The 17,806-nt window shown below is 37.1% G+C and overlaps 1 protein-coding gene across 1 annotated transcript in view; it reads right to left on the reverse strand.

Annotated features, from left to right (window-relative positions):
• TNPO3 (transportin 3) overlaps positions 1 to 17,806 on the reverse strand; it is an 83,026-nt gene that overhangs the window by 12,027 nt on the left and 53,193 nt on the right. Inside the window, exons 10-18 of the mRNA XM_065938491.1 lie at positions 15,976 to 16,115; positions 13,175 to 13,366; positions 10,075 to 10,166; positions 9,132 to 9,208; positions 7,288 to 7,348; positions 6,342 to 6,482; positions 3,717 to 3,833; positions 2,775 to 2,869; positions 1,187 to 1,343 (exon numbers count right to left, since the gene is read on the reverse strand). Coding sequence (XP_065794563.1) covers positions 1,187 to 1,343; positions 2,775 to 2,869; positions 3,717 to 3,833; positions 6,342 to 6,482; positions 7,288 to 7,348; positions 9,132 to 9,208; positions 10,075 to 10,166; positions 13,175 to 13,366; positions 15,976 to 16,115 — 1,072 coding nt within the window. The remainder of the gene's footprint in view (positions 1 to 1,186; positions 1,344 to 2,774; positions 2,870 to 3,716; positions 3,834 to 6,341; positions 6,483 to 7,287; positions 7,349 to 9,131; positions 9,209 to 10,074; positions 10,167 to 13,174; positions 13,367 to 15,975; positions 16,116 to 17,806) is intronic.

Genomic DNA, 17,806 nt, shown 5'->3' on the forward strand with positions numbered 1-17,806 from the left:
TTTATAAAAGTTCTTTATTCCTTCAATTGATGGCTCTTTAGATATATTGCTTATGGGCTAAAGATATTTCTAAAAAGCTAGTATACTTTTTTCTCATGCTTGGAATGGAAGCACTCATAATTCACAATGTAGTTTTGAAAGTTTCCATGTTGAAAAACTTAGGACAATGCAACTTTTCATTCAGTTTAATAAGCAAAAATAAAGGGAAAAAAATAAACTTTGATTTAAAAAAATTAAAAAATGAAAAAAATAAAAAGCAACTGAAAAAAGAAGACTTCTATCAAACATCTAATATTCTCTATCAAAGAAATCTTACTTAGGAACTTCCCTGGGGATCCATGGTTAAGATCCTGCACTTCCATTGCAAGGGGTTTGGGTTTGATCCTTGGCAAAGAACAAATATCCCACATGCTGTGTGTGGCCACAAAAACAACAAGATTTTTTTTTTTAATCTTTACTTATTTTCTTCCTTTTTAGTCTTTGAATATACATATTTCTAATATGTTGGAAAAAACCTTTTAAAATGCCTTTTAGTTCTAGCTATTGTCTTCTTTTTCCTCTCTTTTTACTGTCAAAACTCTTCAATTAGTCTATCACATACTGTTTCTGCTCTCCCTTACTTTCAATGCCACTCCACATCTAGTCAAACCTACGTTTGAAAATTTCGTGAACCGCTTTACCTCCAGCCAAAAAGGTCTCTGAAGTATCTATTAACAAACTTAGTCCTTTCTCTGATTATGATTTATATACCCATTTAGATTTTCTTCCAGTCCATCCGAAAGGCTCCACTGTGGTCCCTCCTCGTCCAGAAAGTTATCCCAACCTACTTTTTCCAAAGAGTTTTCCCTCCTCTGATCTCACAGCAATCACAACTTTTATCACTTATCTGACAATCAAATATTGCCTTACTGCTATTGTTTAGTTCTTTACAACTCTATTTCTCTCTTCAATTAGACACTAAATGGCTTGAAAGTAGAGATAGTTTAGACTAGTTGATACAGCTTACAACACGTACTATAGGTTGTCTTAAATCTACTAGTTGATATTTTGGTTAGTGAATGATTCACTATGGAATATACCTACCAACACAGATCAAATGAGATGCTTCTTTTTCCCTAAGGAATGATATATGAGGTGATAATGAGCTACAAGTAGAAAAACTATTTAATACACTGTTTATACTTACATCATTGGCTACCCCTGTATGGATGAGGTCTCGGAGGAACCTCATGACACTACAGTTGGCATCCCGGTGGTCCAGGGTAGTAGAGGCAATGGCCCACTGTAAGATAGGGATGACAACTTGGCTCCTCAGCAAGGTAACAGGGCTACGCTGAATAAACCTGGTATGGAAAGATAGGCAAGGTAAAAATTACAAAATTAGGCTATAAAAATATATCCATGGTAAAAAGCAAAACTATGGAGATAGTAAAAAGATCAGTGATTGTTAGGGATTGAGGGAGTGGAGGGTAGGAACATGAATAGGTAAAACACAGGGAATACTGACAATACTATTCTCTATGATACTGTAATGGTGGGTATATGTCATACATTTGTCCAAACCCATAGAAAGACCTTGGTTTCCTTGGTGGTTCAGTGGTAAAGAATTGGCCTGCAATGTAGGAGACACAGATTTGATCCCTGGGTTGGAAAGATCCCCTGGAGAAGGGAATGGCAACCCACTCCAGTATTCTTGCTTGGAAAATCCCATGGACAGAGGACACTGGTGGGCTATGGTCCATGGGGTTGCAAACAGTCAGGCAGGACTTAGCAACTAAACAACAATAGGAAGACCACCACCAAGACAGAATCCTAATGTAAAGTAAATATTTTTAAAATGATGTGTCAATGGAAGTTCATTAATTTTAATAAATGGGCCACTCTAGTGGGGGATGCTGATGGCAAGGTAGGCTGTGAGGGAAGGAGGGGGGAAGGTAAGGATATATGGGAACTCTATACTTCCCAATTTTCTCAGATCCTTTAATGTTCATAGAAAATCTCCAAGAGAAAGTAAAATAACATTCTAAATTTATTTCACCAAGGCAATCATTTGTGCAAAGAGAATCTCTTGAGATTTATTTTTTAAGAAACACACCAGGAAAACAGGTTGACAGCCCACCCAACAGTTTTCTCATACCAACTCAAAAAATAAATAAATAAAATTAAAAGGGTTTTCTAACTTGTCCAAAAACTAACCAAAAGAAGTGTTCATTACCAACTGATTTGTATCAAATTCCTGAGCTAGGGACTAAGAATGAATACAAACATCAGTGATACTAGTAAAAGGAATTTAAGAACAAATGGGGTGGCAGGCTAGGAGCAGAGATGGGAAGTACAGTACCAGATAATTTTTAAAGTACTTTAAAAGTCTAAAAAATTTTTATTCTGAGATATGATTATATCTTAAGGATGCTAAGCTCCTCAAGGAAAAAGTTGAAGCCAAGCATGACATCATAGTAGCGCAAAACATTAAAACTACACAGGATTCTAGAGACTGTCTAGTCAAATGTTCTTGCAAAACTCATTTTTGTTGTCTTGGGTGTGTTCCCTCCTTTATGAAAGGAGCTCAGTTATTTCCCCTTGTGCTTATCCAACTCTTCTTCATTTATGGGAATATTCTGGTTCTCAACTTAACTTTGGATTACGAAGAATTACTCTACCTACTTCTCTTACCTAATTTTACAGAGAAGGAAACAGGTAAATGTTAGGTGACAAAACCAAGCAATGATGAGGATGACCAGTAAGAAAAAAAGTTGATTTTCAGAAGGACTGACCTCGTGGCTAGCCTGAATAGGTCATCCACTGTGTCAGGGTGATTCTGGAGTCCATTCTGCTGTTCTAAGAGCTGAAAGGTAGGGATGCACAGTGCCTAAAACAGAAGTGATTTTGAAATGAATGCTTGTAAATAAATGCCATGGGATTCAGACTTGCTAAATATCACAATATACACAGAGAACAAAGAGGTAAAGCACAGGTAAGAAAAAGACTGTGATGAGATTCAGATCAAAAAAGGGAAGACAAAAATCCTTCTCAGTTGACATAAAGTCTTCACATATGAGGTCTACATTTCAGAAAGGGTTTAGGGTACAGACTGTTGATGAAATTGGATAGATGTCATCTCAAAGTTTTAGAAGTTTCTGAAAGTGACAACTCTGCATGTACTAGATATGATCTGGTCAACTAAGGGAGTAGCTGACATTTTAATAATAATAATTATGAAATGTCAATTTTAAAGGGAAAGACATCTTGGGAAAAGGAGCACCATGATTTAACTCCCTAATATATTTTCCCCTCTTTGACTAGGAGAGGGTAAAAGCAATATATAAGAAGCCTTTTACAATGCCTGCTATTTACCCTAAGGCGAGACCATCCCTGCTAAGTAAACTAGTTCACTGGCTGTTCAGGCAAGAAATTAAAAATACAATCATGCTTGAGCTAAGAGATCCTTTATTTCAAATCCACTTGCCCATCTTCCCACCTTCCCAAAAACTCTTGTCTCTGGAGAGCATAAATTAGACAGCAATAACTGTAATGACCAGCATTTGTGTAGTCAATCTCTCTTTCTCCCAAGCAGGCCTGTCCACAGAATATCTAGGAAGATCTACCTCCATATTAGGAAATCATTATGCCTGAGAAGGAAACCTGAAGAAGCAACAGAATTAAAGACATGGTGAAGAACACACTGCTAGGCCTTCAGACCCTCCAAGAGAACACACCTGGAGCATGTCTAGTAGTCCCTGCCGACAGCCCTCTTCCATGCCATATTCATCCACAAGGATACTACCAAGGTACAGGAAACAGGAATGCTGATGTACCTGGTAAACATTTACCATCTGCCAAGGGAAAAACCAATTAGTTCAACTATTCATCCCTCAAAGAGTATCAGCTTAAATAGCTGTCTGAGGGAAGAAATTCTGAGATAGATTGGTCTCTTCTCTTTAAGACAACATAATAAAGCTTGTTGGCAACATTTTCTAAAACATAGGGCTCAATAATTTTTAAGTACTCTATTTAGAGTTCTTTCAAGCCTTCGACCTTTCATCTTTTCAAAACAATGCTGTAGATGAGTTGTATAATACTACACACTGGAACTATTCCTAAATTATTATCCAAGGCTTCTGTTATATTTGCAATGCCCTAATAAAGTATCCCTAAACAAAAACAAAAACTACCACAGCAGGAACAAAGTATCAAATGCCCCTCATTTTAGAGGAGACAGAAGGCATTGTTTAAATTGGTTTCTAAACTCCTTTATTTAATCTTTTGGGTAAAAAACAGTGTTTCTAATCAAGATATCTAGATCTCTGGACAATAAAAATTTTAATACAATAAAAGTATTTAAACTATTTGTTTAGAATTTTTACCCTGCTATCCTCCAAAAATTAGGCCACTGTACATTCATCTATTCAAAATGCCATCACATGGGAATTCCCTGGTCATCCAGTGGTTAGGAATCAGTGCATTCACTGTTGGGGCCAGGAGTCCAATACCTGGTCGGGGAACTAAGATCTTGCAAGTTAAGCAGTGCAGCAAAAAAATCAACAAAAAAAAAGCCATCCTAACACACATGTTTTGATCTTATTACATAAATTCAATTCTTTGATCTTGGTGGGGTGGAAGGGTCCAGTAATTGGCTCTTATCAGCATATGGCATGAAAAGAACACAAGATGGAAGCTATGAATCTGTTTAGTGTTGTATACTCAAAATTGTATGCTGTACTTAATGAATAAGTTATGGGCCAGACAGCAAAGGGTTTTAGGCTCTACTGGCTTTACAATCTTTTGATCACTTAACTTTGCCACTGAAACACAAAAATGGCCAATAAACAATACTTAAATGATTAAGCATGACTATCAGTAAAACTTTATTTACAAAAAACAAGTGGCAGGCCCACAGGCTGGAGTTTAGTGACCTCGAATTTGTACTTTTTTGTCATGTGCACAGATTTTTTAACATACTTTCTATATAAGATGCTACCCTATGCTATTGGAATAAGAGAGTAATATAAAAATCATGAGTGAAAGTGTTAGTCGCTCAGTCCTGTTTGACTGTGACCCCAAAGACTGTAGCCTGCCAGGATCCTCAGTTCATGGGATTCTCCAGGAAGAATACTGGTGTGGGTAGCCACTCACTTCTCCAGGGGATCTTCCCAACCCAGGGATTGAACCCAGGTCTCCGGCACTGCAGGTAGATTCTTTACCATATGAACCACCAGGGAAGCCCAGAAGTCATGGGCGTATCCTCTAATAGCAAAGGGATATTAAACCACATTGTATTGGACCCATAATGTATTGCACTGAAGAAGACACTTGACCAGAACTGAACACAGTCAAAATGTAACACATACTGTTGTACTCAGGGTATAGTAAACGCAAAAAAATCACTAAAAAAATTCTGTTAACATATTTACCTTTACAAACTTCAATCAAATCTACAATTTAAGGAAGCATGATCATGTAACTGCCAACTGACACAGCGACAGGATGACCCTGGTTCAGGATAAGAGCTTCCTTAAGAGTGAGGCAAAACTTAAGAACTTGAGGGGCACTCACTGTCAGGGTCGGTCCAATAGATGCCCTGCCCAGTTGGAGAAGGCCACTTCAGGTTGAGTGGGTGAGGTCTAGCCTGAAGCCCTGTAGTAGCTTTCCTCACAGATGAGAGCAAAATTTGAGAAGGTACTTGCTCAGAGTCCTGCAAATGCAAGATTGGCACTTTGCCTCGCCTCCATCAATTCTAGGTCATGGCACCTCACTTGCCTAAATCTAGTTCTGGCCCTGCTGTTAGGTTAACTCCAACATAAATTACTTAGTGAATTAAGTCACTAGTCATAGGTGTCTCAAAAGAATATTCTAGATGATATGATCTCCGAGAGTCATGTACAATGAGCCACATCACCATAATTACATACCAATCATGTTGACTGAATGAGTCAAATTTATTTCCTGACAAATAAGACACTTATATGAACAACTAACTATAGTGAAGAAAGAAGAAAATCTCTTCAGGCCAGAAACAGCAAAGCTTGACTTGCCACATTTTTAGAAAGGAAATTAATATAAAATACTTAATACATAACAGCTGATTCATTAAAGTCATTCCCATTTATGAATTTTACACTGAGATGTGCTGCTATTTAGACTATCACTACACAGAACAGATTACAGGCTATCTGCCATAAAAATAACACGCCTACCACGGCACTACTTATCTTTCAAATATTTTTTAGTTTGTATTTAAGAAATATTGAAGTGTTTCATTTCATTAGTAAGAGCTTTTGTTCTAAAGCCTCCTATTTAAAAACTCTGTATCCTTTACATTTTCCATCTTACAGGGAACTCACCTGTGTGACTAGTGGCTGCAGCAGGGCCGCGGATCCTTTGCCTACACAGCGAACAGCAAAACGGAGGCACCTGCAACAACGCTCTACAATCCGATTATCAGCACGGTGCTTATTTAGAGTCTCAGATAAAATTGGCCATATCTGAGTCAAAAGTGAAAAGAGCACAAGGAAGAAAATAATGAACAACTAAGTGCTGAGAAAAATGCTCCCAAGTTGGTAACAACTGATTTGGCTTTTACATAATTTGGGGAAAAACTTTCTTTACAGCAACACACATGGCCTGATTCTGGTCAGTGGGTGTGTGTATATGTGCTGGGGTTCAATACACTATCCATCAATAAAAATAACCATGCCTTAAGGGAAGCACAGTAATTCTTTACAACATAATTAGCATGACTAATTTTACTAAAAAGACAAAGATCTCTATTTTTCTAAACTCTGAACTTCTGATATAGGATGGGAAGAAGTAGTACAAGTTAAAGGAAGAGATCTGATACCAATGAACACTCAAGGATAAGTGGTGTTTCTCCCCTTAAGTCTGAAAAAGCACTTCTCGAAACATGCCCTCTGATCCTCATGTTACCCTGAGTTTTTACAAAGGAAGTACTGTCAAAGAGGAACCTATGATGGTTAATCAGCTTTGTCAAAAACATTCTGCCAGTACTGACCAGGCCTCTCAACAACTCTAGGATTCACACAGTTAATTCTCTTCCTACTTAGGCCTTTCGCTGTGTTTCCTTACAGCCTATTTTCTTACCAAATCTAAAATCAAAAATATTTAGTTGGATGGTTCTATTCATCTTTTCACTGATACTGAATGCGTATCAACAAACTGAATCTTCCTACAAACCTAGAAGACAGTACCTTCTCACTTTAGTTACCTATTTAGAGTCTTATAAGGAAAAAGGAAGAAAGCCTTATTCCACAGGCATCGTTTAGTACTTACTTCCTGTATGACTTTTTGGCACGGATGAGTTTGTCCATTTTCCACAACGGGATTGGTGTGTCTGGGGAAAGACAATGATCCAAATTAGTGAAAGAAGAGCAATTTCATCAAGGACACAGAGCCCTAATCCCTGTTAGTTTATTTAGTATCATTCTCACTGATTAAAGAAAACCAGATAGTCAACTCGGGGTACATGGGCTGTAGGTATGGGGCACTACAACTATCCTTTTTATTTTTTTCCTTTTGTAAACCTGAATATGTAGTTTTTTCCAAATTAATAAATATATTTAAGTTGTCTGAATCCACTATGAAAACTCAAGTATTGCTTCATTCCCAGTTAAAAGGTAAAAGCTTTTGAAACTCTGGTCTACCAAAGATGTTTCCCACAGTTCTAGTCTAAACTCAATGATACACAATGTGGGCCCACCCACAATACACTGAATTCAACTATCTATCTAGTTCTAGAATCCACTAATTTGAAGGAAAGCAGGAAAAAACAAAAACTATGATTAACTACTAACCTCTTTAAAGGAAAACAATTCTTTAATTTTAAAAAGCTCAAGAGCAACTTAATAAAAATCTGCTGTCGTAGTTGTTTAGTTGCTCAGTCATGTCCAACTCTCTTGAGACCCCATGGACTGCCTCCCTCTCGGCTCGTCTGTCCATGGGATTGCTCAGGCAAGAATACTGGAGAGAGGAGCCATTCCCTTCTTGACCCAGGGACTGAATCCAAGTCTCCTGCATTGCAGGCAGACTCTTTACTGCTGAGCCACCAGGGAAGTCCAATATAAAAAAATATAATTTTTCTTTACATTAAGGCATTTCACCTTTTGCAGATTTTCTTTCATTTAGTGTGAAATAAGACTGTTAATATGCTCTCAGAATGGTATGCAACAGGGGCTCCCCTAATTATACAAGAAAAGCATTATACCAACTCAGAAAAAGATACTTGTAGACAAGAACAAGCTAAAACAACACTTCAGTTTCAATTTCTTCCACATAGGCTTTTATACAAATATTAATTGATATTCCAGATACACCTATAGGACACATAAGTTATATTATGCAACTAAGAAAGGATGACTCTCTGAATACTGTCACTCTAATGCTTTTTTAATTGTTAGGCTCCTCTTAACATCAAAGAAGGTTTAATTTCACCTGGCCATGGAAGAGACTTCATTATTTGTTTGCACCCATACACTATTACATAGCAATGATTATGAAAGTATGACCTTTGGAATACAATGCACTAGCACCTGAGAACTTATAAGAACTGCAAATTCTTGGGTTCTATCAAGATCCAATCCATCAGACACTCTGGGAATAGGACCCAGCAATCTGCTGCCTTGGGAACTGAAGCACCACAGGTGACTCTGATGCACGTTGAAGTTTGAGAGGGCCAGCCCTGGTGGCTCAAGAATCTGCCTGCAGTGTGGGAGATCCGGGTTTCATCCCTGGGTAGGGAAGATCCCCTGGAGAAGGGAATGGCTCCTCACTCTAGTATTCTCGCCTAGAGAATTTCATTGACAGAGGAGCCTGGTGGGCTACAGTCTGTGGGGTCGCAAAAGAGTCGGACCAACACTTTCACTTTTCAAAGTTTGAGCATCACTGATTCAGAGACCAAAAGAATTAATTACATTTTAAAGTCTTTTGACAAAAGTTTACCAAAAATAAATTCTTAGAATTTGCCTTTGCACCTTGTAATAGGAGTAAATTAGTCTTCTGACAGGTGCAGTTTATAGGAGGTACTCAGAAGCTGAGAAAAAAAACACTTTCTTACTTCTACATAATAGTCTCACCAGAGATTTTAATCCAGAGCAGGAACCTGGCATTTCCCTTCTTACCTAAATATGACTGCAAGGCGATCTAAGAACACAGTGGGATCTGAGGATATGCCATTGCTGGGCTCCTGAGACAACAGCTGAAGAGACAGAAAGATATTAACACCCAGTCATTAAATATACAAACCTATAGCAAACATGGCAACATATGTCTCTGTATATCAACCTCTGTCCCAATCTCTATTTCCTTACATCAGATCCCTGAAAGTTACTCAAAATGGTAAAAACTTTTAAATTCATATTAGCAAACTATTTTCCTCCATCTTACTGCATCCTGGCCAAGACTGCATACTAACTTTTACTATATGATCATTGTACAGTGGAAAACAGTATCATTTAATTTTTTCCCATTTACTTTTACAATGATTAGGATATTATAGACATTCATATTATAGATTATATGTATTATACTATATAATATAAATTTATATAATAATTTTATAATATAAAACTTCAAAATTATTATACCTTTATATTTTAAGAGGTAAGGCAAGTTGCTTCCTCTTCTTTCCTGAAATTTCTTAGACACTTCTACCAGTACATCATGATAGATAAACTTTAGAGTCATTTCATCAGGTTCTCCTAAAACTACCACTGGTATGTTCATTGCTATTGCACCATAAATGCAATTTGAGAAGAGGTGAAATTTTTGCAATAGTCTTCAAGGAAACATGGTAGGTTATGGTTTTGGAAGTTAACTTGAATGGTGTTTTCTCTACTGTATGTTTTAAATGGTATTTCTGATACAGTAAAAATCTATTGATTTGGGAATACTTATTTCATATATGTAGCTACTTTGACAAATTTATTAATTTTAATAATGTCTCAGTTCATTCACTTGACTTTTCTAGGCAGTTAAAAGACCACCTGCAAATAAAAGAATTTTCTCTTTTCCTTTCTATCATATAAACATACTATATTTGTTTCACTTCTTAATTAGACTCACCTTTTTCAATGCCAAAACTTGAACAGAACATAGTTCACTAAGACATTCAGTAATCTTATCCAAAGGTAATCTGGCTAGGACAAGTGCTGTCCCTGAAAGACAAAGGATGACACAAATGAAGAAAATAAAAGCCGAACTGAAGTAATTCATTGGTCTACATTATATGGCTTACAAAGGCTAACTGGTTCTATTTTTCAAAAAGATCAGCACTGTTTTTAAATTATAGTATTTTGTTATTTATGGTTGAGCTTTTTTTATTTGGCTTAGGAAGACCATACAGACTTTCACACTGACATTCACAACTGAAGTTAATATTAAATTATTTCTCCTCAGTAGCCTACTGGTTTAAAGATGTTAAAATATGTCTCTCCACTTCCAATCCTTCAAAGAATTTAAAAATCTCCTTAACAAGGCCAATGCCAAAGCTAGTTTATATAGCATAGTACAATTGTTCTCAAGCTTCCCAGAGATCAAGGACAGCCTTTATTTTTGATAAGTACTATAAGCAATTCTTATCATCAGAGAAGTCTGAGAAATAGGGACATTATTGTTATTATTACTGGAAGAATGAGTTGAAATGAGAGATTAACTCTAGTTCTACCATAACAGACCCTATGAGCTGGGTAAGACATTATCTCAGAGAATCAGTTTCTTTTTTTTTTTTTTTTTTTTTTTTTTTGAGAATCAGTTTCTTTATCTGTAAAAATGAGTGCTTTGGACAGAACAGTAATAGTTAAGTTTGTCTTTATTTCACTTTTAAATAGTTGCAAAAATCTCCCCTTTCTCCTTTTCCCCAAATAAAATCTTAACTTGGAACTCCAATAAAATAATTAAAAAAGAAATAGAGGTAGGTAGGTTAAAGTGGGGACAGAAGGCCCAGATCCTTCCTATCCAGCTTCCCTTGTGTCACAATCCCTACCAAATGCTGAAGTATCTCCCCAACATCCAAAGGATTACACATTATGCTATATCCTTTGACTATTATTTTTTCATCTCCTAAAATTTTATTCAACAGAACAGTAATCAATTCAAACCTTCAAATTTGAATAAAATATTGAATGATCTTTCTTTTTTTTTTTTTTTTTTTTAAATATTATTTTATTAGTTGGAGGCCAATCACTTTACAACATTTCAGTGGGTTTTGTCATACATTGGCATGAATCAGCCATATAGTTACACGTATTCCCCATCCCGATCCCCCCTCCCACCTCCCTCCCCACCCGACTCCTCAGGGTCCTCCCAGTGCACCAGGCTATAACCATGGATGAATTAAATTTTTTACTTAAAACTAGAAGAGGGGGTAAAAATCTAACACAATTTTTCCTTTTAATCCATCCCTACAGAAAAGAATGCTACTAAAAAGGTTTCTCCATCTAGAAGAAACGAGCAATACAACTGGGATACCACATTTTATTACAAGTTAGTTGTCATGCTATCATCAAGGTTAAATTTCACTAGAAAATTACATGATGGCAGCAATATCCACAGTTAGTAGTAAAGAAAATATATGACCTCATTTAATGCCTCAATATCTATGCCTCTGAAAAAAAACAACAAAAATGAAAGTCTGTCTAAAAAATGCATATCTACAGTGGCTGGTAGGGAACTGATCACAGAAGTGAGAAAGAACAGTTAGCTGTCACATTAACAGTCATCCAATCCGGACAAGGCTGTCTGACACTCACAGAAACTTAAAAGATGCTGCAAAGGTCCTACCACCCAATCTTTTATTTGATATACCAGCTCTAAGAACTTCACTACCCGACAGGACATACCAATCTGTTTGCAGAAAGCATGGTTAGAAAGCATTTTCTTTCTAAAAGCCAGTAAACTGTCAATAATCAATTACTCATAAAATAAATCTGCTCCCTCTTTTATAAAATAATCCTTCAAATATTTAAAAACAGCCACTCCTGTAAGTCTCTTCCCCAAGTATTAATATCTCTAATTCTCCTATTATTTTGAGTTTCATCACTACCCTGGCTGTTTACCTCTCGATCATTCAGTGTAAACTGATTAGTAACGGTTAAAGACCATTAAGTGACCAGAACCCTTGGCTTTGAGCTACAGGACTGATCTGGGCACACTACTTTTAAATTTCTACCTATCTCTTTGGTATAGCAATGTTTATTTGGTTTCCCTTTTTATTCTTTCAGTTCAGTTCAGTTCAGTTCAGTCGCTCAGTCAGGTCTGACTCTTTGCGACCCCATGAACCGCAGCATGCCAGGCCTTCCTGTCCATCACCAACTCTCAGGAGTCCACCCAAACCCATGTCCATTGAGTCGATGATGCCATCCAACCAGCTCATCCTCTGTTGTCCCCTTCTCCTCCTGCCCTCAATCTTTCCCAGCATCAGGGTCTTTTCAAACGAGTCAGCTCTTCGCATCAGGTGGCCAAAGTATTGAAGTGTCAGCTTCAACATCAGTCCTTCCAATGAAGGAAGGACTGAACTCAGGACTGATCTCCTTTAGGATGCACTGGTTGGATCTCCTTGTAGCCCAAGGAACTCTCAAGGGTCTTCTCCAATACCACAGTTCAAGAGCATCAATTCTTTGGCACTCAGCTTTCTTTATAGTCCAACTCTCATATCCATACATGACTACTGGAAAAACCATAGCTTTGACTAGACGGACCTGTACTGGCAAAGTAATGTCTCCACTTTTTAATATGCTGTCTAGGTTGGTCATAACTTTCCTTCCAAGGAGCAAGTGTCTTTTAATTTCACGGCTGCAATCACCATCTGCAGTGATTTTGGAGCCCAGAAAAATAAAGTCAGCCACTGTGTCCACTGTTTCCCCATCTATTTGCCATGAAGTGATGGGACCGGATGCCATGCTCTAATTCAAAAAGGAACTATGATTTAGTTCCAGTATGTTAACCCCACTCAAAATCTAGGATCATGATATAAAGCACTCTGAATTAGTTCTATAGCCTTAAAACATTCTAAGAATGCATGCACACATAATCAACATCCTCTCCTCCCAAAGTGACCTTCCTCATCATTGAGTAAACTACAACTGAAAAGGGGGATACAACTGACACAAGATAATCCCCAGAAGTGGCTTAGAGACTATTCTTTCTTAATATCTTAAGTAAATACCTTTGAGCAAGCCCACAGCAGCTTCTGGAGACAACATGAAGGAATCAAGGGAACGGGCAATCTCCAGGAGTCCATTGAAGTGCTGAGCCATGTGGTCTCGGCAAACAGAGCAAATGTTATGAATTGCTTTCGCTGCAGCAGAAGCCAGAGGCTTTTCACACAGACCTTTCATCAAATAGCCCAACACAGGGTCTAAGGAGAAAAGTCATACATAAAGATTACATATTTGAAACTTAAGGAAAACTTCTAGGTGTTAGAACAGAGGTTTATATTCTCCTTTAAAGCAAAAGAACCATTTTTTAAAAATGAAATATGTTTAAACCCCAAGGTATTTACATATAAAAATGGAGCTGATCTCAGTGACAAAGCGTGTCAGAGAGCCCCGAGGCCTATCTATTTATCTTGCATTTCTTACCTGTGGACATGAGCTGCTGCTTATTGCTAGGGCTTCACAAAGCATGGTTTGAAAACCACTGACTCAGTTTGAAACACTGGTGGATATAACCATCCAAGTAATAAGAATACAGTTAAAGTAAGAAAGAAGATAAAACTCAGAGAGTACCACAGTACTCAGAGATTAATCACTGCTTACAAAAAAAAAAAAAAAATCACCTACATTAATCAGGACAATGACAAGTTACCTAAAGCTGACACTTTTATACTTCTTTATAATTATAAAAACCATAGAGACAGATCCTTAGCACTTTGAGAAGAATTAATTCATTATGTCTTACTTGTTACCAATGTAACAATTTATAGGCAAATTTCTATACAGCAGATCCTAGTTATCCTTTGCTTTGTAAAAGCTTTTCTCTGAAAAAACCCGAAGAAAAATCATACATGTTTAAAGAACACTTTATGTGAACTATACAGTAACCTCATACCAAATCATAAAAGAAATAATCTTTGAAAGCCAATTTAAAAGTTATTTCCATTTTTAGCCTAATGAGAAAAATAAGGCAGCAACCCAGCAGGAACAGCCTATTTAATGAGAATCAGAACTAGAATCTAAAACCTAGTCCAAGTAACTCCAATACTATTCAGTTCAGTCGCTCAGTTGTGTCTGACTCTTGTGACCCCATGGACATGCCAGGTTTCCCTGTCCAATACTATAGGCCTCAGTGATTCTCAAATTGAATATCTGTCATTTTGACTATTCTGCAGTAAGTATGAATATGTAGCACTGTGTCTTCTAACCGAGACACAAATTTAAACGAGATACAAGGTGGTACTGAATGATAAGTGTTAACAAACAGGTAAACTCACTTTGTTTCTCTGTGGAAAAACCGTTCAGAAAAGAAAGCCAAATGTTGTGGCAGATAAGTGAAGAAATTTAAGAATTGGACATTAGGTATTTTGAAAAAAAATTAATGGTATGTTGAACTTGAAAGCGGCTCAACTACAATGTAAGCCTACATATCATATGCTCTGTATACAGATAAAAGAGAACAGGAACACACATCTCTCTCTTTTATTTTTGGATACAATACGTCTTTGTTGCTGAGCTTGGGCTTTCCCTAGTTTTGGAGATTGGGGGCTATTCTCTAGTTGTGGTGGGCAGGCTTCTCATTGCTATGGCTTCTCCTGTTGCGGAGTATAGGCTCTAGGTGCACAGGCTTCAGTAGTTGCAGCACGTGGGCTCAGTAGTTGTGGCACATGGGCTTAGCTGTTCCATGGCATGTGGAATCTTCCAGGACTAGGGATTGAACCCATGTCCCTTGCATTGACAGGCGGATTCTTATCCACTGTACCACCAAGTACTCTTTTTAAGTAAGCGTTTCAGGCAAAAAAAAAAAAAAAAAAGATCATGTGTAAAATAAAATCAAGTCAAAAGGTAATAATAAAAATAAGCACAGGGCTTCCCTGGTGGCTCAGTGGTAAAGAATCTGCCTGCCAATGCAGGAGAGGGTTCAGTCTGGGAAGATCCCACAAGCTGCAAAGCATAAGCCCACACGCTGCAACTACGGACGCCTGTGCTCCACAACACAAGAAGGCACTATAATGAGAAGCGCATGCACCGCGACTGAAGAACAGCCACTGGTCATCGCAACTAGGGAAAACCTGAGCAGCAACAAAGACCCAGCAAAGTCAAAAAAAAAGAGAGATAAGCACAGCACATCAAACTTAATGATATTCACAAATTTAAGGATTCTTAAAACTCTCAGAATAGATCAGTCTTGAGTATCAGTGGGACTTTATATATATTAACCTAGAGAAATTCTTTAGTCTCTCTGGACTCCACTTTCCTTACCTTGAAAATGAGGGAATTAGAAGAAATTATTTCTAAATTTACTTTCAATTCTAAAATTATTTTATATGATCTTTATTTTTTCAAGACAGAAAGAGGTTATACAACTCAACACTCTTCATCTTAGTTTGTACTTACTTAGTTTCAATAATAATTCTTAGTTTTTAAATAGTGCATGTATTTAACACTGAAATGCCCTCCCCTTAGCTCTAGTCTATTGCCTGCTTCTAGGTTAGAACTACAGGAGAGTCTGATTAGCTCAAGCCTATGCCAAAGCCTGACAGACAGAAATATTTATGCTGAAGCAGAGTACTAGTAGCAAAGTGTCAACCTATCTAGAGATCTAATTTTCAAAGGTCCTTTCTCCAAAATCTGTGATCAGATTATAAAATGTACCAACTGAGCAGTAACTCATGTATCTATTCTCAGTGTCTAGAAACAGTCTACTTATAAATAAAAGAGAAAGTAGGAGAACAATAGCAAAAGTAAGAGAGGAAGAAAGAAATCAGAAAACTCAGAAGCAGTAGCTGCAGAAGGGAGTGCTCACACATACCAAGGAACTGAGGATTTCGATCGACCACTTCGCTCATCTCTCCAACCAGCTCAATGCTGGTGTAGCGCACAGCTGTATGCACAGTCTCCGGGAGACGGACAACTCCTTCTAGGACCTCCACGAGTGTTGGATTGTTCTCCCTGAGTTTAGAAGGCAAGCACTCGGAGTTAACAATTTCAGAGGTGAGGTTATGGCCATAAAACAGGCTGCAATGACACAAATCATTGCTAAGGGTTTCTTTCTAAATAAGTAACCATTTGGATAAAAGTGCTTAAATCTGGTATAAAAATTTTTAACCCTCAAAAAGGGGTAAAAGACAGAAATGGAAGTTATCATTGTTTCAGTTGAGAAGCACACTGCTCCTTAATCTTCTGAATGTCAGTGAAGTGTCTAAAGACACATCTTGCTATCAAATAAGGCTCTTCAAACTGAACTGGTAGGCATTTACTGTGAACCAATGTCTTTTAGTGAATTCACTTTATGTATTCCTATATCTGCAGCACCTAGAACAGCGCCTGGCACATAGTGGACACTCAATAAATAAATATTGCTGAATAACTAAATGAATAAATAATTCTTTTAGACCACTTCCTATTAGTTCTTATTCTCCAAAAGATTTCTTATGGTTGGATAATAGAAACCTTAAGAACAGGTAAGCATAGGTGGGCCAGCTCACTGATTATAAAGAATCAAGAACAAAAGCTGCAGGAATAGATAAAGGTGCTCTGACTTAAAACATGAGGGAGAATTAAAGTTATCCAAATACTTTTCATAGCTCCATGAGTTTATTTTTTCCTTTTTCTTCTCTTTTTCTCACCCCTCCAGGATACTGGCTCAAGTTCTTTTAAGCAGAGGGGAGGATGCCCCCCAAATGACCAGAACGTAATCCAGAAATGAAAGATGTTTAAATAAATCCTGGATTAGCGCAAGAACACACCTTCCTGATAAACTAAGTCTATTAAGCCTTTTATACATTAAAAAACAATAACAAAAACAAATCCACACCTGTAATCATGCAGTTGGAGTGAAATGTGGATAAAGAAAAAACAAAATAAAATTTTCTCTCATTTATGCCTTAAGTTTCCTGAAGGCACTAATCTAGTATTGAGATTCTCTACACATCCTTTCTCATACACAATCACAAATCAGTTAGATCATTAGCATAATATCTTCAGACTGTTACTGAAGGTTCCAAAAGATACCAAAAAGGGTTTAAAAGCAAATAGTATGATAAGTGATTCAGGACCGACTTCTTAATAGAGAAAAACAAACCAACTCGATCTCCTTAAATATTTCCTTGATTAGAAAGTATATAAGATTTCATTGACTAGACCTTGAAAGCCAGCTAAGAAAGAAGCACTGTACATTTTATGAATACATGCCTTAACCATCTCTCCAACCAAAGCCCTGTACAGAGAGCTCAACTGCAGGAGTCTGATTACATACAATACAGGAAAACTTGACAGATATCAGCATCAATTTATAAACTCACAGAATAAAGTAAATTCTGTTTTCAAGGATTCGTGTTGAAATAATAAATAGAATTTCTTTGCTAAGCAATGAGAAATCAAATTCTAAAAATTTAAAATTTTCCAACAGCAATAATAAAATAATTGCCCTTTAGATTTTGCTATTCTTTTAAGAGATATGATAACTATGCCATGCCTCTCTGAAAGTTACAAATGATTCTCCAAGACAGGAAAAAAGGAGAACAATATAAATAAATATTTGCAAGGATAACTTACCCAAGATCACAAAAGCAGGTGAGAGCCAAATTAGTGCCTATTCAAATGCTTTTAAGCAAGTGCCAACAATTTAACAGTCTAATAAA

This window comes from Muntiacus reevesi, chromosome 6 (assembly GCF_963930625.1).
Source record: "Muntiacus reevesi chromosome 6, mMunRee1.1, whole genome shotgun sequence".
Lineage (NCBI taxonomy): Eukaryota > Metazoa > Chordata > Mammalia > Artiodactyla > Cervidae > Muntiacus > Muntiacus reevesi.